Source organism: Lynx rufus, unplaced genomic scaffold, assembly GCF_022079265.1.
Source record: "Lynx rufus isolate CCGP_SWC_20201006 ecotype Redwood Valley unplaced genomic scaffold, mLynRuf1.p SCAF_9, whole genome shotgun sequence".
Taxonomy (NCBI): domain Eukaryota; kingdom Metazoa; phylum Chordata; class Mammalia; order Carnivora; family Felidae; genus Lynx; species Lynx rufus.
The window spans coordinates 113,718,905-113,739,840 of NW_025814897.1; the positions used below are offsets into that span (position 1 = coordinate 113,718,905).

A 20,936-nucleotide genomic window follows, 5' to 3' on the forward strand; every position below is an offset into this window, starting at 1 on the left:
GGAGTTTCTGTCCCAATGTTAATAGTCACCTCCTTTTCGTTTGGGGTAGACACTGCTTGGCTGTTTCTTGTTGCCGAGGGGACGGGGTCTGTCTCCGGTGGTGGGTGGTTGTCCCAAGACGGACGTCTCCTAGAGCTGGTGCTGGACAGCCTTTCCTGAATTTGCTGGCGCTGTGCCATGTTGTAAAATTGTATCGTGGAAATCCATCCGATGGAATGCCTTGAATGTTTTGTTCCTTAGAAACGTTTAAAAGTGTGACCTGCTCAGTGGTCTTGGGGACGCGGGTTCCAAGAACAGCTTCTGAGAGAAGTTTGTGCAGGGTTCTGAAACTTCCGTTGTGCACTAAGCCATTGAATTCTTTGTAACTTTGTTGCTTTGCGGTAAGTGCTCTCTGTCGCATCTTTGCGTTTTTAGGGAGACGTGAAAAGTAAAGTAGTCATCGCAGAAAAGGAAGTCGCGACAGCAGAGGAGCCAAACCCCAAAGGAATCCCAGAGTTCTGGTTCACCATCTTTAGAAACGTAGATATGCTGAGTGAATTAGTCCAGGTGAGCAGATGTCCACGTCGCAGAGAGCTCTTCGTCTAAAAGCTGCTCACTTGTGAACCACCTGAGCGTTTAGTGGTTGGTCGTGGTGGGCGGAAAGGCCCTTTCTGTGACCGGTGGAGGGGGGCGGAGGGTGTCACTGCTGCAACGCCCCCCACCCCCCCACCCCCGCTTCCACTGCGGTGCTGCCGGGAAGGCCTACGGCTCTGGGGCTGAGCCGAGACCTGGAGTAGCCTTCTCCCCTCCGCGATGGCCTGCCGCCTCAGCCCAGAGGGCCGTTCCCAGACCCCAGCCCCTTATTGTGAGTGAACGAGTGGGGAGCTGTGAGGCCAGGAGGCCAGGAAGTTGGCCAGCAAAGTCAGTGGGCTGACCCAGGGGCTTCTTCTGGTTCTCTCTTCGGAGACGTGCAGACCAGCAGTCTTGGTCGACACCCGTACGCGGCGGCAGCTGGTGGAGTGTGAAAGCAGTTGGGCCCTTGTCCTTCCTCCCTGGCGTCGATGGTTCCCAGCACTCCAGTGTGCCAGAGGGAGGCTGCCCCTGATTGCTGTCACCGAGACCCATGGTCGGTGAACGGATTGGGTGGCTTCCTGGGAGTTCCTGCTTGACGAGCACAGAGCCCGGCAGGGCTGTGAGCAGCAGTGGCTCAAAGACCACGCGTGTTGCTGCTTTGAAAAGGCCTGCTAGAAAGTTCTTTCTGCTCTGTTCGTGATTAGGAGTACGACGAGCCGATCTTGAAGCACCTGCAGGACATTAAAGTGAAGTTCTCAGACCCCGGGCAGCCTATGGTGAGTACTGACCGAGCTCCTCCTGGGCGTCAGAAAGGGTCGGGCTGCTGAGGGTGAGGGGCTCGGAGCCGGGGCAGGGGATCCAGACCCGGCCCCCGCTTGTGGGGTGGTCCCGAGCCAGACGATCGCCAAGAGCTAGGATGTTCTCCTGTGGCCTCCCTGGGCCTCGCCAAGCCGCTCAGGCTGCCGGCCGCCCGTGGCAGGCGGCCAGAGTCCAACGCAGGACTGGACTCGCCGGCCGTGGTGTCCGCCGTGCCGTGCGCTGCTTTCTGAGCTGGCTTGTCCCCTGCCTCCCCTGCCAGAGGGCGTGTGGTGGCGTCTTTCTCCTAAGCGTCTCCCGGGGTTGTGAGGCTCGGACGAGTGTGGAAAGGATGGTAGGTGTGTCCTCAGATTCGGGCGGCACTGTCCTAGGAACCCCAGATGCTCACGCCTGCAAGACACTGCGGGGGGACCACACTGAAGAATGCCCCCCCCGCCCTGACTGCCACAAGGCACCTCTTTCCAGCACTCCTGCTGCGGTGTGGGAGGAGTGTGAGGCCGGCCCGCCCCCCGCCACCCTGCGTGAGGGGGGGCCTGGCACGGCACGTTCGGGCCCGTGAGCCTGGCTCTGGCCGATGGGCTCCATCCCGGTGCCGGAGCCGCTCCGGCGCCACACGGCTGACGGACTCGTGGCTCTCCGTTTCGGGCCCGGGGGAAGGTGCTGAGGGGCCTGAGACCTGGGGCCCGGCCGTTCGCCCTCCCGGTCACAGAACGCTGGCCCCACGCCATGGACGAGGGCCAGTGTCGCCAAGTGGGTTTCTCTCCCTGGTCCTGCGGGTGCCTCGTCGGAGGCGAGGGGCCGGGGCCATATTGCGTCTGTCCCTTCCACTTTTCCTGCCCTTCTCACTCTGGGAAGTGACATTTGCCTCTCCCGCCTGCAGGTCGAGGGTGCGGACCGTGGTGAAGCCTGCTCCCAGGCTGTGGGGCACCCCTTTCCTGTCGCACCGGGTCAGCCTGGTTCCCGGGGCTTTTTCTTTGGCCTGCGGGGACGGTTGGCCACAGCGCCCCCTGGGGGCCGTGTGGGGTGGTCACGGGCCGGTGCTTGGACTCCTGTGATCCTCCCCCCACCTTCCCAAGGGGTTGCGTGCATGCCGTTTTAAGATCCTGTGTCAGTTTTTTTCTAACACTTCTTCCTCACCTCTGAGTCATCTGGACTCCGTTTATTTTTTAATGTTTGTTTATTTGGAGAGAGAGGAAGGGAGGGGCAGAGAGAGAGAATCCCAAGCAGGCTCTGCAGTCAGTGCTGAGCCCGATGTGAAGCTTGAACTCATGAGCCGTTAGATCATGGTCTGAGCTGAAGTCAAGAGTCAGACGCTTAACCGACTGAGTCACCGGGGCACCTAGACTCCATTTATCAAGTTTTCTCTTCTGGATCGGTTCTTTTTCCTTCTTTTCTTTGTTCTTACTAGACTCCCGTTTGGTGATTTCCCGGGTCCGTGTTCTTTCTCGGCCTGTCTCCGTCTCTTGCAGAGGTTTCTAGACAGACAGGAGCCCTGGTCTTGGTCGACCGCGAGCCCGTCTTTTTTCCCTCGTGGCTCCCTCCGTCGGTGGAAAACTTAGGAAATACGGGGAAGCGCAGAGATCTCCGTCTTGCAGAAGTAGCTCAGCTGCGGACCCAGTTTCCGCGGTCGTCTTTTAAAGATGGTTATGAGCTGTTTTAGACGCTGAAGTCAGAGGCACGAGAACCGTCCAGCCTCAGGATGAAGCGCAGCCGGTGTGTTTGCTGCTCCTCGTGACCGCCCTGCCGCCCTCCCCCCCGGGGTCCCCACGCTTACGCTGCAGCAGACGGGGACCGCGTGTGTGGACGGTGTGGCGTGGGCGCCGCCGCAGCGGTGGGACCCGGTCACGACTGCCCCTGGGGCCGCCGGGTGATCGGGCGGTGCCCAGGCGCGTGCGGCCGCCGCCCCGTCCGAAGGGCTGCGCTCGGGTCAGCGTACGGGGCCCCGGGTCTCGTTTACATTCCTGGGGGTCTCCTCAGTTCGGATGCGTCTCAGCGCAGTTTTGCCGGGGCAAAGGAGAGGAACGTTTGCAAGGCTCAGAGGCCCACTTCGCATTTCTGCTGGCGGTATCTTGGTCCACGTCCTTTTTTGCGGTCCCCGTGCTCTCGTGTCTCTGTTTTGACGTAACTGCGAGCAGCGGCGGATCGGAGCTCCCCACGCCGGCTCTGCAGACGGGAACCCCTGCCGTGGGCCGTGCCGGGTGCGGGCTGCTCCTGGGCGTCCCCGCGGGAGCGCCGGCACCCTCTCTGGGCGAGCGCGAGCTCCGGTCTTACACGTGGGTGTGAGTGTGACGAGGCATCTGCTGCGTGTTTACGGCTGACGCGGCTGTGGGGGTGTGTGTGTGACGGACGTGGCCTCGTCTTTGGGCCCTCTTCTCCCGTTGAACCCTTTCCGACTCCTCCCCATCGTGGGTTAGTTATTTTGGACTTGAACGGCGGCCTACGGGGAGGAAAACCTGAGGACGGGGAATCGTACGCTTGGTTGGAGAGCTGGTAGGGAAGGAAATGGCAGAGGACGGAGGGGATACTGTGGTCGGTGCAAAAGTGGGAGTGACGGTGTGCTGCTCGCCAGCCCTCCCTGTCCCCGGCCTGCTTGTGGCCGCCGCCCCCCGCCCCCAACAGACTTGGAGTGATCGATCGCAGCCTCCGAACTGGGTGCTCTTTTTCCAGGATGGGTGGTGTTTTTAGCCCTGGGGGTCGGGCCAGATGGAGAAGGGGGGACTCCATCCGACGCTTTACTCCGCCAGACCAGTGACTTTGCTCTGGATGGTCAGGCTGTCACTTCTCCCTTAGTGGATATGGTTGGGACCTAGTCTTTTTTGTTTGTGTTTAAGATTTTACTTTTTTTTTTCTTTTAACTTTTTTTTTTTTTTTTCACTTTTAGTCAGTATTGAGAGACTGACAGAGCGTGAGCGGGGGAGGGGCAGAGAGAGGGAGACACAGAATCCAAGGCAGGCTCCAGGCCCTGAGCTGTCAGCCCAGAGCCCGACGCGGGGCTCGAACTCACGGACCGCGAGATCATGACCTGAGCCGAAGTCGGCCACGCAACCGACTGAGCCACCTGGGCGCCCCCCCCCCCCTTTTTTTTTTTTTAAATCTCCACACCCATCATGGGCCTCAGACTCAGCCCCGAGATTAAGAGTCTCATGCTCCACCAGCCAGGAGCTCTCAGTCTTAGGCTTTTTAATCTGTTTTTTCCCCAGTTGGTAATTATGCCATTATTAAGAAGATTGAAATAGGTAACATTTAGCAGGCGTTGCCTATGAACTTCTATGAACTCTATTCTAGTCAACTCGGGGAGAGAGAGAGGATTGTTACTTCCATTTTATAGATAGATGAGGAAACAAAAGCACAGAGACCCTGAGTAACTTCCCAAAGTCGCACCACACTTAGAGGCAGAGTGTGGGAACCCGGGCTGTGTGAACTCAGAGTCAGTCTTGCAAGTTGTGTCTGTAACTTACTTAACCCAGACCATCTTTTTTTCCTGAAGATGGGGCTGAGGTGAGTGTCTTTGCACATAGTGACACATCCATCCGGGTGTCTTTTTTACATGGAATATAAATCCCTTAGATTGATTTTACTTTCACTAATCTTTGGATTGTGCCAGATGGTCCCTTGTAAAACTGTTCACAGTATGGAGGGCACCTGCTTTCCCAACACGCTTTGCCAGTATGACGTTATTCGTACGGACTGGAAAACTAGAATCTTCCTTCCTGGCCGCTTGACTTTATTGGTGACCTGACTGCTCCTTTGTACACACCTTGTGTCCACTTTTCCTCTCCGGTTCTAGAGGGCTTTGTGAACAGAGGATGCAGTTGTCCTTTGTGTGGCTTGAGGAGGCCCCGTCGTCAGTGCTCCCGCACCCCACGGGGCCTGGCCCCTTGGCGCGGCAGGGAGAGGGGGGCTGGGCCGCGGCCGCCTGCTTTCCCCATCCACACCCCCACCTTGGCAGGGTGGGCCAGGGGCAGCAGACAGAAGCTGGGATCCCTCAGGAGAGCGTGGACCCCGCCGGGAAGGGGACCTCGGGGGCCACGTGCGCCCTCCTGGGGCTGGAGTGCGGCAGGCGGCCCCCCACCTGTCGTTTGTGTCTTGACTCTGTACCGGTGTTTTTTGGAACAGAGGTTTTTCTTGCCACGTGGCCGTCGCTGTTGAGCTGTTCAGTGGTGGCTTCCGTCTGTGGCGGCGCGCTCGGGGGAGCTGGTTTCCAGGACGCGCTGCACGGCTCACGAGATCTGTCACTGGTTACTTGTGTTTTCAGCCGTGCTCACCCGGAGTTTCTGTCTTCAGTCTTTTGTCTTAGAGTTCCACTTTGAACCCAACGACTACTTTACCAACTCAGTCCTGACAAAAACGTATAAGATGAAGTCAGAGCCAGACAAGGCCGATCCTTTCTCCTTTGAAGGCCCTGAAATAGTCGACTGTGACGGGTAAGGAGATGCCGCTCCAGCTTTGTTTTGTGAGACAGAAGCAGGTGACTGCAGAGCCCCACGCGGAGGAGAAATTAGGAATAAAGCAGAAAGTCTGTAATCTCCTTAAAAGCCCAGTGGACAGAGAGATTTAAGTTAAATAGTCTTTCTGTTTGGGGCTATGATGGCCTGTGCTGGGAAATGTGTCATTCACGAGGTCACACGTGCCAGCGTGTAGGGTAAGTGGCCGGGTTTCCTCATTGGAGGAGGCATTGGCTGCTGTAGTCCCCTGACACGAAGCTGTCCTCGCTGCACCGATAAGTCACCCTCGGCCAATATTTGTTGAGCGAATGGACGAGTCTGTGCAGGGCAGCGTTGGTCCGTTGCTTCCTCGAAAAGTGATGGGGCAGCTTAATTGTCGTTTGACTCGTGACCCAGCACCTCGGTGATTTCAGGCAAGATCACCAGGGAGACAGTGTGGGTTGGAGTTCATTCCTCGTGGTCTGTTCTGTCTTTGAGCCGAAACCATGAGCCTTACTCACTGGAGCCAGGTGCTGCAGTCTCCCCATGTGACAGGTCTGCGCCTCGTCAAGACCCTGCCGGGCTCCAGTGGCGATGGTGACTCTGTCAGATCATTTCCCAGGCCCAGGCTGTCGTCGTGGAAACAGCGTCCTGAGCAGGCACTAGTCACGTGCTGCCTGTTGAGCCCCAGTGATGGGAAGATTAGAAAGCCGGCCGGGCTCACCCCCCCGGCAGGGCCCCCATGGCAGCCGGCAGCCGGCGTGCTGTGCCCCGGTCGCGAATACGGCCAGGGGTCGCCCGCCGCCTTCCGGCAGCTTGTTCTGCTTGCTTAGCTGCCTTGAGAATTTGGGTGCGTGAGTTAGTCCAGCTGTGCTCTGGGGCCAAGAGACAGCGGGTGACAACCTGTGAGCATCGTTTGGGCACCCCAGCCCCGCGCTGACCGGGCTCGGCCACAGAAGAAGTACAGAAGGTCTCGGGAGAAATGCGTCACGCTTAAGGCAGTGCTCCCAACCCGGATGGGGGCGGACCGCCCCTCTGGCCGTTCTCCTGTCGCTGAGCTTCGGATGCGCCTGGGCGTGCGGGGACCCGTGGGTGGGTTCCTCTGACAGGGTCGTCCGGGTTAGGCGCGTGGCTCTGCTTTGCTGGGCTCTCCCGTGGCGGGTGTACGTGTGCGTGATGGGCGTCTGTCTCTGCAGGTGTGTCATTGACTGGAAGAAAGGAAAAAACGTCACCGTCAAAACGATCAAGAAGAAGCAGAAGCATAAGGGCCGAGGCACGGTGAGGACGATCACCAAGCAAGTCCCCAACGACTCGTTCTTCAACTTCTTCAGCCCGCTGAAAGGTGAGTGGTGGCGCTGAGAGTGTCACGTACGACCTAGAGTCACCTACCCTCAGGGCCCTGTCCGGCGGCCCCCTGAAAACGACGCACACAAGACCATTTCTCGTGAGTGTGCGCGGTGGCACGTGGGCTGCTCGGCCTCGGCCGCGGGCCGTCGCGCTCTGGGCTCGCTGCCTTCGCCGCTCGGCCCCTCTCTCCCCGGGTCTGTCTTGGAGCCTCCGGGGTGCCAGTGCCTGCTGCTTTGGGGGTGAACGCAGCTGTCAATTCAGCGCTTCGGCTTCCTTGTTTGAGGAGAAGCCCTTTGCAGCCTCGCGTGCACGGTGGCCGCCACCTGCACGCGCCCCCCGTGAAGTAGACGCGGCTTCGCCCTGAAAGGCGGTGCGTTTGCTGGAAGCCTCCAAACTGGGTTTTAAGTAACTGAAGAAAGTTGAAGTGAGATTGAGTGGACTGACTCCATTTGGGCAGGTGACTTCTGGGACCCCAAAACTGTACTGTCCTGGTCGTGTCACTCTACAGACGGGCCGGGGGTCCCTGAACCATGCACCGAAGTTTTGTGGTAGATGAATGACTCCTCCGACGAGTGTTATTTATTTATTTGTTAAATGTTTGTTTATTTTTGAGACAGAGCGTGAGCAGGGGAAGGGTTGGGGGGGGCGGGGCACAGAGGATCTCAGGCAGGCTCCGTGCTGTCAGCACAGAGCCCAGTGTGGGGCTCGAACTCACGGACCATGAGATCATGCCCTGAGCTGAAGTCGGACAGCTGAGCCCCCCAGGCACCCCGTGTACAGCTGTTGTTAAGGTAGTCAGAGAAACAGGGTAAGTTTGTCGTGTGATGAATGTGATAAGCTTATCGGGTAATGAGCTCTGTGAAAACGAGTATGAGGTGACAGTGGGTTGGTGACAGATACTCAAGAAAAAGTACCCAAATCGATAAAATGCTTTTTGAAATGATGGAAATCTAAGATGGCCTTTTTGTTCTTAAATCTAAGAAACAGGTCCCAAAGTCAAGGGAGCAAAGCCCCGGCCCCCAGGCCAGAGTCCCCAAACCCGAAGCTCAGCCCGTGGGGGACACGGTGCGGGGCTTACATGCCGAGGCTTGGGGCCGCGGGCCGCAGGGCTGGGTTTTGCCCGCCGGGCCCCAGCCCCCACCCCGCGGTAAGCCTTCGCCTCCTGAGACCCGGCCTGGAACGAGCACTTCTGAAGTCGGGGGTCTGAACGCCACTGGGCTTTGTTCACTTTTCGGTCCCTGTCTTTCCTGTCACGCCTGGTCCTGGGCCGGGCTCTGGTTCGGCACCACGATCTGGGCGGCTGTGTGTGTGCCGAGCGGCACGTCGGCGAGGCGTGCGGTGCTTCCTGCTGCCCGCAGGGAATCTGTTCGTTTGGCAGGAAGGACGTCCCGCGGACCCAGCCGAGGGGCGCTGCTTTGCTAACACGGCTCTGCCGTCCCCCTTCTCGGCGGGGTCCTGCGCGGGCTTGCGGGGCGCGGCTGCGAGCTCCGCTTATGGCATGAAGGCGCAGAACGGCCAGTGTGCCGCCACTCGGTGGGCCTTTCCACCTGGCAACCCTAACCTGCTGGGCATGCCTTCCCCCTGGGCCCTCTGCACAGGTCTGCAGGCGGCGCGGGCAGCGGACAAAGAGGCGCAGGGCCGGGCTGTGCGCCGAGGCACTCGACCTGTCCGCCGGGCCGCCCGAGGGGGCTTTACCCAGGTCCTGGCTGTCCCTGTAACGTTGATGTGTTTTGTCTTTGTTTTCTAGCATCTGGGGATGGAGAATCACTGGTAAGATTTGTGTCGTCCTCAGAGTCTCCTTTGTGTCCAGAGTCATTCTGCCTTCCCTTTAGTCCTGCTTCCTCCTCCCTTAGACCCGGGGGGGGCGTTTCTGTCATTTCTGTCCACTGCACCATGGGGCAGGTCTGGAGCACGTGTCCCCGTGCCCCTGCCTGCCAGGCCGCCCAGAGCGCGGGCACAGTGCGGGTGGGAGGGCGTGGTGCTCGTCTCATGGAAACGAGTCGTGTTGACGTTTTCCCCTCTCAGGATGAAGACTCGGAATTCACGTTAGCCTCCGACTTTGAAATCGGACATTTCTTTCGTGAGCGGATAGTCCCGCGGGCCGTGCTCTACTTCACCGGCGAGGCCATAGAGGATGACGACAATGTACGTGGGCAGGGGTGCCCTGAGGGGCAGCTGGGGGTCCCCTGGTGGCGGGGCAGAGGGCAGGGGTGGAGCGGGACTCCGGGGGGCCTCGGAGCGGAGTGCCAGCCTGTCCTCGGAGGGCCCCGGGTGCTTCCGTGTCCTGCTTACTGCCTTTAAGCTTTGGGTAACTTTGAAACGGGAGGAAAATGTCACTCAAGGAGGTCTGGCACAGCAGACGGTCATGCACCGAGCTGACCCCTGCTAGCCTGTGGCGTACCAGCCCCAAAGACTCGAGGCCCGTGCTGCATGGAAGGTGGCCAGGCTGCTCTGTCTGCTTGAGCACAGTCTAGCGAGCTGTCCTGTGGTCACCGGAGACGGTTCTCCATCACAACTGAGGCCCGGGTCCCTGGGTCTGCTTGATTTATGGAAATACGGTTTTGTAGCATCTGCTGCAAGTGTTTTAGGTGGTATTTACTCTCTTGCTTTTAGAGCTCTTGGGTGTTCCAGACGGTTCTAGGTTTCTTTTCTGAGGGGTCTGCCGAGGCCTTAGACGGGGCAGCGGGAGCGAGGCAGGTTCCGGGTGCTTGGCGCCCAGGGGCAGTGCAGGCCCGCTTCCCAAAGTTCTCTTCTATGCTCACGGTCATTGTGGGGGGGTCAGCTGTGGAGCCGGAGACCATCTGAGAAGAGCTAACTTCCATCCTGGGCTGGGGCAGGAGGCGGCTGTGGGGCGGGGTCGTGTCGTGTCAGGTGTGTAAGCAGCACGGCTGAAATTGACACCACGGGTGGTGGACCGGCCCGTCCGGTGGAACTTTCTGTGCTCCCCTGCCCACACTGTCCGATGCAGTAGGACCCCCTGATGGGATGCGTGAAGACCGTGACTGAGATTGTTGGCAACTGAGGAACCGGATGTTCGGCTTTCTTTAGTGTGGCCCAAGACTCTCGTGACTATGCGCCCCGGAAAGCTCGTCTCCAGACCGGGGGTGCCCGGACTCCGTTGATCACACACCCACGAATTTTAAAACTTGAGGGGGCAGCGCCCGCACGTGTTTATTTAAGGGGCAGGCCCCGCGGACGGCACGGCTTGCCTTCCGCGCAGACGCGCTCACGCACGACGCCCCACGTGCAGGCGTGGCGCAGAGCTGCGGAGGGGAGCCGCACGCTGACTGCTCAGACCGGGGTCCTGACCCCTCAGCAGCCACGTGGCAGCCTCTGCTGCGGTGTCCGCCCGGGACAGTGCGGTCAGTGGTGGGCAGTCTGGTGACGTGTCAGGCTGTGAGAGTAGCTCCTGTTGGCACCGCTCCTTGGCGCCTGTCGGGTAGAGGTTAACCTGCAGGCCTCCGTGGCGTTGGCAGCCCTGCCCAAGCCCCGCGCGTGGTGCCGGGGGGCCCGGCTCGCTTGCCCCGCGGGCTCCGCACCCCCACCCCCACCCGGGGGCCGCCGCTCTGCGTGAGTGTCAGGTGTGCTTGCGGCAGGACCCCCAGGCCCCTCCGGGTCCGGAGTGAGGTGATCTGCTGAGAACCTCAGGAAAGCCACGCTTGGGCCCGTCGGAGGCCAGTTCCAGTCGGAGGCTGCGCTGAAACGCAGTTAGCTGCCAGACGGCAAGCCAGGGTCTTCCTCTGCCACAGGCCGGTCGGGGCACAGGGGGGAAAGGGCCCTGGGGTGTGTTCAGAAACCTGCCAGCGCGGGAGGGCGCGCGCCCTGGGCCCCCCGGCCCCCCGCTCTGCGGAGTTCTGTGTGAGCTGTCACTGAGGGGACGTGTGTGGACTCCAGTGAAGAAAAAGCCTGCTTAAACGGGTCCCTTGTGCCGTGCAGGCGGTAGCGATAAGGTTTGTCGTGGGTTTGGTTGTGATCGGAGTCTGATGTCTGGAGCTTGAATGAGAGCCTGACCCGTGACGTCTTTGGACCTGGGAGAAATTCACTCGAGACCGGCCAGCTACAGTGTTGGGGGTCTCTTCTGCACGCCTTAGTTCTGACTTCTTTTAAAGGCTAAGCACCAAGGTTTTATCGCACTTCTAACACAGAAACGTTTACCCTTGTATGAGACATAAAATGCCGTGGAAATTCATGCATCTTTGTAGTAAACGCCCTCTGCCGGCTTGCTTAGGTCAGCCAGTTTCTCAGGTGAACCCAGTATGTTCTTATGCTGGCCAGCCTCCACCCACCCTTCCCCCCCCCACCCCCCGCCCATCCTTAGGCCTTGTTTTCAGTGGTTTTCAGCTACCCAGAGTCCTGTGACCGCAGTGGGGCTTGTGAACACGAGGCCCCGCGGCGCTGGCCGCAGCCTAGTCCCCGTTCCAAGGCCAAGATGCCCAGCAGCAGACCCTCCCCTTGAGAGCTGGGCCTGGAACGGGTGCTGCCGACCGACCTCTTTCCTCGGGCCTGACCAGTAGGGGCACTTGACGGGGGGACTGTGTCTGGGTCGGGGCGCCCTTGCGCTCCAGAGACTTAAAAACTTGTCTCTGTTTTCTTTTTTCAGTTTGAAGAGGGTGAGGAAGGAGAAGAGGAGGTAAGACTTGGCCCGCGTGGAGCGTCCCTTCCCTGCGGCCGCGCCGGGCTGCCCCTGCTCGAGTGCGCGAGGTCGCGGAAGCACAAGACCAGTTACACCCAACTTGTGCGGAGCTGCCTCCGAGGGCTGCACCCTGTTAAAACCAGGGGGGTGGCCAGCGCCGCCCCAGGGTCCGGTGGCTGACCCTGCGTTTTCAGCGGTGTGTTGATGCCCATTATCTGCGAGGGGATGAAGTACCCGGAAGCCGTTGTGTCCGGAGGAGGTGACATAATCAGTCCCGGACAGTGATCGTCGATTCCCTCTAAATCCAGGGGTTGTTTAGTTGGTTTGGGGCAAGTGAAGCCCCGAGAGTTTAAATCCCGTCCGTTCAGCTCCTTCTCACTCTCTTGTGCAGGAATTGGAAGGTGACGAGGAGGGAGAAGATGAGGACGATGCCGAAATTAACCCCAAGGTCAGTTGTCGGGGCTGCGCACACCTGCGAGCCCCGTGCCGTGTGCTCAGACGGCCCCCCACAAGGAGGCGGTGCGGGTGCGGGGCCCGTGTGTCCTCCCGTCAGTCCTGAGAGCAGAGCAGAAAGTTCTCGAACAGGGGCTATTCAGACACCTCAGGTGTCATTTAGTGTGAGGTGTAGATATCCAGTCAGTGCTTTTCCAGCTCCTTCCTGAGCTGTCCTTTGCTTTCTTAAACCAGTCAGGAGGGCAGCCTTATTTTCCAGATCTTTAATTCTTCTAAGGTAATGACTAAATGGCGACGCGGTAAACTTCTGTGTGTTTATTTTTGGAAAAGAGGGACTTTGAAAGGAGGGACTTTGGGGGGTTGTTATTATTTCTTTTAATGAATAGAGTAGTGAAGTTGTAGACATAATCTTGTGACTGTATTTGGGCTGAGATTACTCGGAGCTGCGTGTAAATATCTCCAACGATCGCAGATGAACTAGGAAGCTTTAGTTAAACCAACAAAAAACCAGCTGAGGAGAACGGGCAACTCCATTAACTGTACCTGTAGAGGTGAGTTTTGACTTCTGGTCTCAGGTCAGCTTAAGTGAAGGCACCGTGCCGCTTGCCACAGCCTCTGAATCCAGACCCGCTTTCACGCAGTCCCGAAGCTGCACGTCGTGTCTGCGAGCGTGAGATCGGTAACGCGCGCGCAGCTTAGAGTTGAATCCGTGGTGGGCCAGCAGAGCCCTGGCGTCCCCTGCGTGTGCTGACTGGATCTCGGCGTAACTAGACACTGTTTGTCCGCCCGTCCCCCGTTTTTGCCCAGAGTGGGACGTGCGTAAACTGTCGGCGTAATAACCTAGCTCTGTAAGTGGTTTGGTTTTGTTTTGTTTTTTAACACCAAGTCTTTCCATAAATGCATGCTTACCGTACTAGCTCCTTCTAGGGAAGGATGGGAGGGAGGCGTCAGACTTTCAGAAACGTACCACGTGAATTCTCCTCTGGGCGTAAGCTCACGGAGAGGGGCATCTTTGCAAAGCCGGCCCACGCACCACGGCAGGACTGCCGCGCAGACGCGCCTGTGCTCGCCTCCGCGACACCGGGGCCCCGCCTCGGGTGGCCCCCACCGGCCGCCTGCTCCTTCCTGCTCTCCCGCTGGCGCACACGCCCACAGTTTGGATTCTAGAGCCGAGACCGCTTCCAGACCCGGGGCCCAGCTGCCTCCGGTCTCCCCTGTTGCCGGCAGTGAGGGCTCCGTTGTCGCGTCGCTTCCTTCTGTTGTCTGTCCTCTCCTCTCTCCTCGCCGAGCCTTCTGTCTCCTGCCACATGTGTTTTGCTGGAAGAGCGTCCTCTCACCAGTAACGTGACACGGGGGAGGGCGGTCAAGAGTAGCGCTCCATGGGTCTCCGTCTGTGGTGTTGGTCAGGGGAAGGAGAGCGGTGACTGAACGAGTAGCCTCGCCAGCGTGAGGCCCCAGGACCGCCGGGTCTGGGCAGCCAGAAGGGCCCGAGTCTGGTCCTGCGGAGGGATTTGTCCCATCAGGGTCTGCACAAGTGGAGTCCGACGGGGACAGGGGCTGTTTGGGTACTAAAGGGACAGGTGTGATGGGTGCGGGTGGTTCATCTCAAGCTCGAGATTTTGCAGCCGTTTGCGTCATGAGAGAGTCGCTGTTTCTGTCGGTATAATTTGGTGCAGTTTATTTTCCTTTATGCTGACAGTTCCTTTCAATTTTGTCCCCACATAGGTGTAATTTTTGTCTCCTAATCATTCATACGTTTCTAGGTAAGGTGGAGCTGTATTCGTTTCTAACCCAGTCTCCTGGCCTGTGCCTTACGGTCGTGCCTCACTGTCGCTCTGCGGACAGAGAGGAAGCTGCCGGCCAGGCACGTCCAGTGTGCACCAGGCTGAGCGTGCGGCTTCCTGAGGAACAGTATTTTTGCGCAGGGGCCTGTTGTGTATGTGGCCTTTTGGCTTTTGTTTTTAAGTTGTTTTTAATTCAATTTCTCTTTTAAGTTTACACCCTAGTTAGTTAGCGTCTGGTGCAACAATGATTTCTGGAGTAGATTCCTTGGCGCCCCTCCCCCATTTAGCCCCTCCCCCCTCCCACACCCCCTCCAGTAACCCTCTGTTTGGTCTCCATGTTTTAGAGTCTCTTATGCTCTGTCCCCCTCCCTGATTTTATCTTGTTTTTGCTTCCCTTCTCCTATGTACATCTGTTTTGTCTCTTAAAGTCCTCATGTGAGCGAAGTCATATGATGTTTGTCTTTCCCTGACTAATTGCGCTTGGCGTAATACCGTCGCTTCCATCCACGTAGTTGCCAATGGCAAGATTTCATTCTTTTTGATTGCCGAGTAATACTCCGATATATATATACGTATGCGTCCCACATCTTCTTTATCCATTCATCCGTCGATGGACATTTGGGCTCTCTCCATACTTAGGCTATTGTTGATAGTGCTGCTATAAAACATTGGGGTACACACGTCCCTTCGAAACAGCACACCTGTATCCCTTGGATAAGTACCTAGTAATGCAATTGCCGGGTCAGAGGGGAGTTCTATTTTTAATTTTTTGAGGAACCTCCATCCTGTTTTCCAGAGTGGCTGCACCAGTTTGCATTCCCACCAGCAGCGCAAGAGGGTTCCCCCTTTCTCTGCATCCTTGCCAGCATCTGTTGTCGCCTTGTTTTTGTTTTTTTTTTTAAGTAGCCTCCACATCCAGTATGGAGCCCAGCGTGGGGCTTGAACTCACAACCCTGAGGGCAAGAGTCAGACACTTAACCGGCCGAGCCACCCAGGTGCCCCTGTTTTGTGTACCTCTAAAACTGACTGTCAGAAACTACATTTGGCTCCTGCTTTGCAAGCCCAGTGTTCGTTTCTGACCGAGTAGCAAAGGCATGACTGGTGTGGCATTTTGGCAGAACGGCCCTCCAGGAAGAGGACAGTGAGTGAGGGCCCTGGGAGGTGCAGACCGTGTTGCCTGGGCTGTGCTAGGACCAGCCACACCCCTTGCGGTAGGAATGAGCCCATTGCTTTTTCTTGATGTGTTTCTAGTGATTGTTTGTACTTTTTAACCAGGTGTGGTGCAGACCGGTAGGTCATAAAGGGCTAACTAAACTTCGTGCCAGAATTTTTGTGCCCCAAGCTGTGGTCTGGTGTAGTGTTAGTGGCAGGTGCTGGTGTGGCTGGCTGCTGGAGAGTTCTGAACGGGTAAGAGCTAGCAGCAGTCTCCTGGGGGCCGCCCACCCCCCACTCCCGTCCCCCACGGCGAGGGCCATCCTCGCCATCGCAGCTCTGTTCCAGTCATCAGCTCCCTCCCCCCGGGGACACCGTCCTCACTTGGCGGGGTTGGGGAGGGAGGTGGTCCGGGGTGGTGGTCGGCAGGTGCCACGGGAGGCGATGCTCATACCCGGGAGAGGAAGGCTGAGGAGCAGCGGCCGCTTGTACAGCGGAGCCTGTGAGCAGGAACTTGAACTTCCCGCCGCGGGTGACCATCTGATCCTGACCGTCATTTAGACCAAACACCTTTGAGCGTCTGTCTGCATCGCCTTCCTGTCTCCCTCGCGTGGGCTCGTTCTCATAGACGAGGCCAAGGAAACGTTTTAGCTAGGGGAGACGCGCGGCCTCGGACCCGCGTGTTTGAAGGGTCGAGTCTGATGATTGACGTGCACGGATGACAGTGCGATTGCTTGGTTCCCGCCGCCCCACCCGTCTGAAGGACCAGCAGCCAGGCTTGCTCCACCCAAGCCCCGCTCCTCCCACCCCGCCAGTCGCTTGGGAGCGTCCGCAGCCCGGCAGCCCGTGTCTCTAGGACAGAGGGACCCTCCTGGCGTGTGGCCACCCCGAGTAACACCAGCGTGCCTCAGCAGTCTTGGCGGTCCTGTGGCGATGTCGTCAGGTTCTTGCCGGGGTCCCAGCTTCTCCGGGGGGGGGGGCGGGGGGAGGCGGCCGTTCCCCCCGTAGTTGGGCAGCTCTTGGGCCCTGGGGCCGTGGGCCCCCGTGACGCAGTGCCGGCCGGCTGTGTGCTTGGTGGCCCTTTTCCACTCCTTCCCCGGCACGTGTCGTCTGGGAAAACTTGTCTTTTAAATGGTTCCCAGACAGGCAGGGTTTGGGCTATTAGAGTGTGCCCTTGAAACCCCCGCCTCCCTTCCTTTGATAATCAGTGGCGTTGAGTGACTGAGCCGTCGTCACACGCTGTGATGTGAAACAGAGGGTGCTGGGGCTCAGTGCAGTTTTGTTTTGGCCTGTGTCACAGGTTGAAAACCATTGGTGTCTCGTTGATGAGACTCACATCAGAAGCTTTGGGGTTCTGGGCCACCTTTGCCAGGAGTTGTGTCCCTGTGGACTCTGCTCCCGCAGGTGGGGCCACCAGCTTCCGTCCCGGTCTTGGTTGTCGTGAGGCCCTGTTTGCCTCCAGTAGCCTTCATCACCTAAGCTACTGAACGTGTTTTGAGTGAGTAGGCGATACGTTCTCAGGCTTAAAAACCTATACGTATACGTGCGAAATCATCCAGCCTTCACATCGTAAACTGTTTCCCGCCCAGCGTTACAAAACACTGTATATGCGGAACCCTTCGTGTGCGGAAAGGTGGAGAAGTCCCTCCTGTCCTGTGCCGCCCTCCCCTGTTCCCACCTTCTCCCCCTACTCGACCACCTCCTTTGCCCCATCTCCTCTAACCCACTTCCCTGTCGCAAATACGATTGTGGAAACACACGCCCCCCCTCGTGCGCGGACAGCTGCCTGCGGCTCCCCCCCCTCCTGCCATCGCCGCACCGACGGAGAACCAGCGGCCCGGGGCCTCTTCGGCTGCCTGGGTGGGTCACCTCCGGGTGTGTGGGGTGGGACTTTGATCTTTTCTAGCCTGGATTTCTGGTCACGTGTGTTGTGTTTTGGTGCCCGGCCTTTTCAGCGGTATTTTAGATGAGCGGGTGCCGGGCGGGTGCCAGGGCCAGGACCCCCTCCCAGAGCGGCCCCGCTGCTGGGGGTGCTGGACAGAGAGCTGGGGCCCGGCCTCGTCCCTGTGCCCTCTCCATCCGCTTTCACAGGGTCCCAGGTGTTGTTTCATGTTTCTGCGGACTCTGCGTGTGATTTTTTCCGTCTTCAGTGTGATTTTCTGGAGAATGAGCTGGAGCTTCCACCGTAGCAGCTGCCAGTTCTGTTTCCCAGAAGTTTCTTCTGGACCACGTAGTGCGGGGGTTTAGCCTCCCTAGGCTTGCCAGATCGTGTTCCGAGTGACGTGTAGCCTTGGCAGCCAAGAATTCTAGGCGACTGACTGGTGCGTTTATATGCTGAGGATGGCCAGTGACCTCGTCGTGTGAGTCGGGCTGTTGGTGGCCTTCACTCAAAACGTGTGTTAGGATTTGCTAAATGTGCTCGTAAAGGTGGGAGACAGATTGTATCGAGGTGAACGTGCTCTTCTGTGCTGAGGAGACCCCCTCTCTCCCTGACACCTTTTCTGGAAGGGTAGGGTTCCCACCTGGGGAGGGACATGGGGGCGGGGGGCGGTGCGTGCAGCCGTCGCAGGGGCCTCCCGGTGTCAGGTGTGGCTGCTCGGCTGCCTCTGGCCCGCACTGGGTGGGGTGGCCTCTGTTCGTCTCCGGTGTTGAGCCTGTCTCAGGGGCGGCGGGAGCAGAAAGGGGGAGTCTGCTGCTGTTTCACGCAGGAGGCGTTTAGGGGCCGCCACGAAGCTTCGAGGCCGCCTTGCAGCTCTGGAACACGGGCCCTCCTGCACGTGTGCTCAGTCTCTGCGGCCCTGACGGGCCCTCCTTCTGAACGCAAGCCCTCTGATTAGACTTGGGGCATGGCTTGAAACAGAAAGGCTGCCCTACTAAGATTGTTTGTGGGAAGCTGACTTATTTTTTGTTACCGTTTAAAAATTTTAAAGTTTTTTTTAGTGTCTGTTTGAGAGAGACAGTGCAAATGGGGAAGGGGCAGAGAGAGGGGGAGACACAGAATCGGAAGCTGGCTCCAGGCTCCGAGCCGTCAGTGCAGAGCCCGACGCGGGGCTTGAACCCACGAACCGTGAGATGGTGACTTGAGCCGACTGAGCCCCATTCAGGCGCTCCACTATTTCAAATTATTTTTTAAGTTTCTTTATTTTGAGAGTCAGCGAGCAAGCAAGCAGGGGAGGGCGGAGAGAGGATCCCAAGTAGGCACAGAGCCCTACACAGGCCTCGATCCCACGACCCTGGGATCATGACCTCAGCCCGAATCAAGAGTCAGACGCTTACTTAACCGACTGAGCCCCCCAGGCGCCCCTTTGTCATTACTCTTTAAAAAGTGTGTTTGCAGGGACCATTTTTTCAGTAAGAATGAGCACACCCGTTGAGTCTTGCCTTCCGTCGTTGGTTGGAGACGGCTGGTTGATGAGATCGGTTCCCTACAAGTGTTGTTCTCTCGTTGCAGAAGGAGCCCAGCCAGCCCTCCGAGTGCAAACAGCAGTAAGACGACGGCACCGAGGACCCGTCGCGGCCGCAGCGCGACTGCACCGGCAGCCCTCGCCTCTAACTCGTTTTCAAGTGCATGGTTTTGACGTTAACTTTTCCTTTATCCTTATTATTTGGCTTAACCTGTACAGTGGCGACTTAAATGCATTTCAGAGATAGGAGGTTTGCTTCCAGCACCCTCTACGGCCTTGGGTGCAGCGCGGTGGACTTTCCCAGGCCCTGCCTTTGGGAGGAGGGGGCGGTGGAAGGTCGGTCGACGCCAAGGGCAGACGTCTGGGGACGTGGTTCCAGGGCATCTAGAGCCAGTAACTCCACTCCGCAGTCGGACCGGATTCTTCCTTCACTTGGAGAAACTCACACGCTTTGTGTTTCCGCCACTTGGTCTCCTGTGCTCTCGTCGTGCCCCAAGGGCTGGTAGAGTCGAGTCCCGTTCTTAGAGCGTTCCCTCTCCAGTTTTGTCTCCCTCGGGGTGGCGTAGGGGGTGCGCGCACCCCAGCCCCGAGGCGCCAGTGCTCGTGGTCCATCCTCGTATTTATTTATTCTCTCCTGCTCGTGAGGGCTCGGGGCGCCTGCCGTCGCTCGTCCTTACAGTCTCTGAACCCGTGTGTGTGCCTGGTGACCCGGTGACTCCCCAGGTGGGTGTGCTGGCGGCTCCCACGCGAGCCAGGCCTGCGTAGAGGGACCCTCGCTCTGTCCCGCCAGCGGCCGAGGCCGGGCTCGTTTTCCTGCCGGACGGACCTCCGGCTCTGGCAGGGGCGCGGGGGGCGCCCGTGGCGGGGGGGCCGCTTCTCCTAGTGTGTGCATGTCGGGTCTTGCTTCCTCAGTAGCCCCTGTTTCTCGGCCCTGTGCTCATCTTGTCTTCAAAGCCCTGGGTTCGGAGTGACCCGTTCTTGGCTGGCGTGTGAGGTTTCCGAGTGTGTGACCGCGGTCTCTGGCAGCCGGGGATGCCGTGTCCACACTGTGACCAGGCCTGTAGAGTGCTCAGCCTTACTTACAATACATTTGTAACTGAATACGGTGTTTTCAATTTGTACAGAATAGTTAGAATATTCTATTAAAGTTGTGAAACACGAATCCAGTGCTGTGCAGTGTGTCTCTGGGGGAGGACCTGGTGGGAACAGCGGGCGGGGGTCCTGGCACCTGCTCCCACCCGGCAGCTCCGGGCCGTGGCCGCGCGCCCACACGGACTGTGTCTGTAGAGCCGTGGGGAGTGAGCAGACCCAGGACTTCAGGCCTTTCCCGTGTTGTCTTTGGGGCTCTTGCAGCCGGTTCTCAGGAGGAGGCTGCGTTTACCTGGCCCGGTAGGCCTCCGGACCCGCTTCACCGCCAGCGGGGTCTCAGGGTCCCCGGGTGGGCCCTCTGCTGCCACGGGAGAGGGTCTGCCCTCCCCGAGGAGAAAGCCGTTCCCAGAGTTTGTGGGGCTGTGCCTTCCAGACGCAGAGGTTCCCAGGAGGGAGAGGTCCCGCACGAAGGCCACCTTTGCTGTGTCTTCTCACTGGGGCTTTCCTGCTGGGGTCCCCGTCCCTTCGTGAGAGGGAGCGCTCCCTCCCAGGACACCTGCTGCACGGGCTCTTGCTCGGGACCTGACCTGGGGGTCGGGGCCGGGGCCGGGGCCGGGGCCGGGAGAGGGCAAGCGCACCAGCCTGCTCCTCCCTGCGGCCCTGGAGCCGGCATCCGGTCCACCCGTGGTCTGCCCGGGGACCAGCCTCTCCCTGGGAGTAGCTGGAAGGGGGAGAGCGGCCACAACTGGGAGTAGCTGGAAGAGCCGTGTTTCCAGCGTGCCCCAGACAACTGGAGCCAGAATGTTCTTGGTTCTTGAAGTACCCAGGCGAGCTGGGGCTCAGACTCCCCGGCCAGAGTAGCCCACGGGTGCGCCCCACCTGGGTCGCCAGGCCTGCCTTCTTCCCGCTGACACACAGTTAAACACCCCATCCCGGAGGACAGTCTGCAGAGAGGACGCCTGCATGCAGCTCCCTGTCTCCTGGCTGGGAGAACCCCTGGGGGACGGCCCTCCGGCTGGGAGCGCCCCTGGAGGACGGGGCCCTGGCTGGGAGCGCCCCTGGGGGACGGGCCCCGGCTGGGAGCGCCCCTGGAGGACGGGCCCCGGCTGGGAGAGCCCCTGGAGGACGGGCCCCGGCTGGGAGAGCCCCTGGAGGTCGGGGCCCTGGCTGGGAGCGCCCCTGGGGGACGGGCACCCCGCTGGGAGCGCCCCTGGAGGACGGGGCCCCGGCTGGGAGCGCCCCTGGAGGACGGGGCCCCGGCTGGGAGCGCCCCTGGAGGACG

At 59.2% G+C, this 20,936-nt stretch overlaps 1 protein-coding gene across 6 annotated transcripts in view; it reads left to right on the forward strand.

Annotated features, from left to right (window-relative positions):
* The window catches only part of NAP1L4 (nucleosome assembly protein 1 like 4), a 47,714-nt gene extending 27,987 nt beyond the window's left edge, over positions 1-19,727 (forward strand). For all 6 annotated transcript variants that reach the window (XM_047070072.1, XM_047070073.1, XM_047070076.1 and 3 more), the window contains 9 exons: positions 415-546; positions 1,257-1,328; positions 5,653-5,792; positions 6,989-7,134; positions 8,887-8,909; positions 9,165-9,284; positions 11,740-11,769; positions 12,164-12,220; positions 18,613-19,727. In XM_047070072.1, coding sequence (XP_046926028.1) covers positions 415-546; positions 1,257-1,328; positions 5,653-5,792; positions 6,989-7,134; positions 8,887-8,909; positions 9,165-9,284; positions 11,740-11,769; positions 12,164-12,220; positions 18,613-18,651 — 759 coding nt within the window. In that variant the 3' untranslated portion in view covers positions 18,652-19,727. The remainder of the gene's footprint in view (positions 1-414; positions 547-1,256; positions 1,329-5,652; positions 5,793-6,988; positions 7,135-8,886; positions 8,910-9,164; positions 9,285-11,739; positions 11,770-12,163; positions 12,221-18,612) is intronic.
* The last annotated feature ends 1,209 nt before the right edge of the window (positions 19,728-20,936 follow it).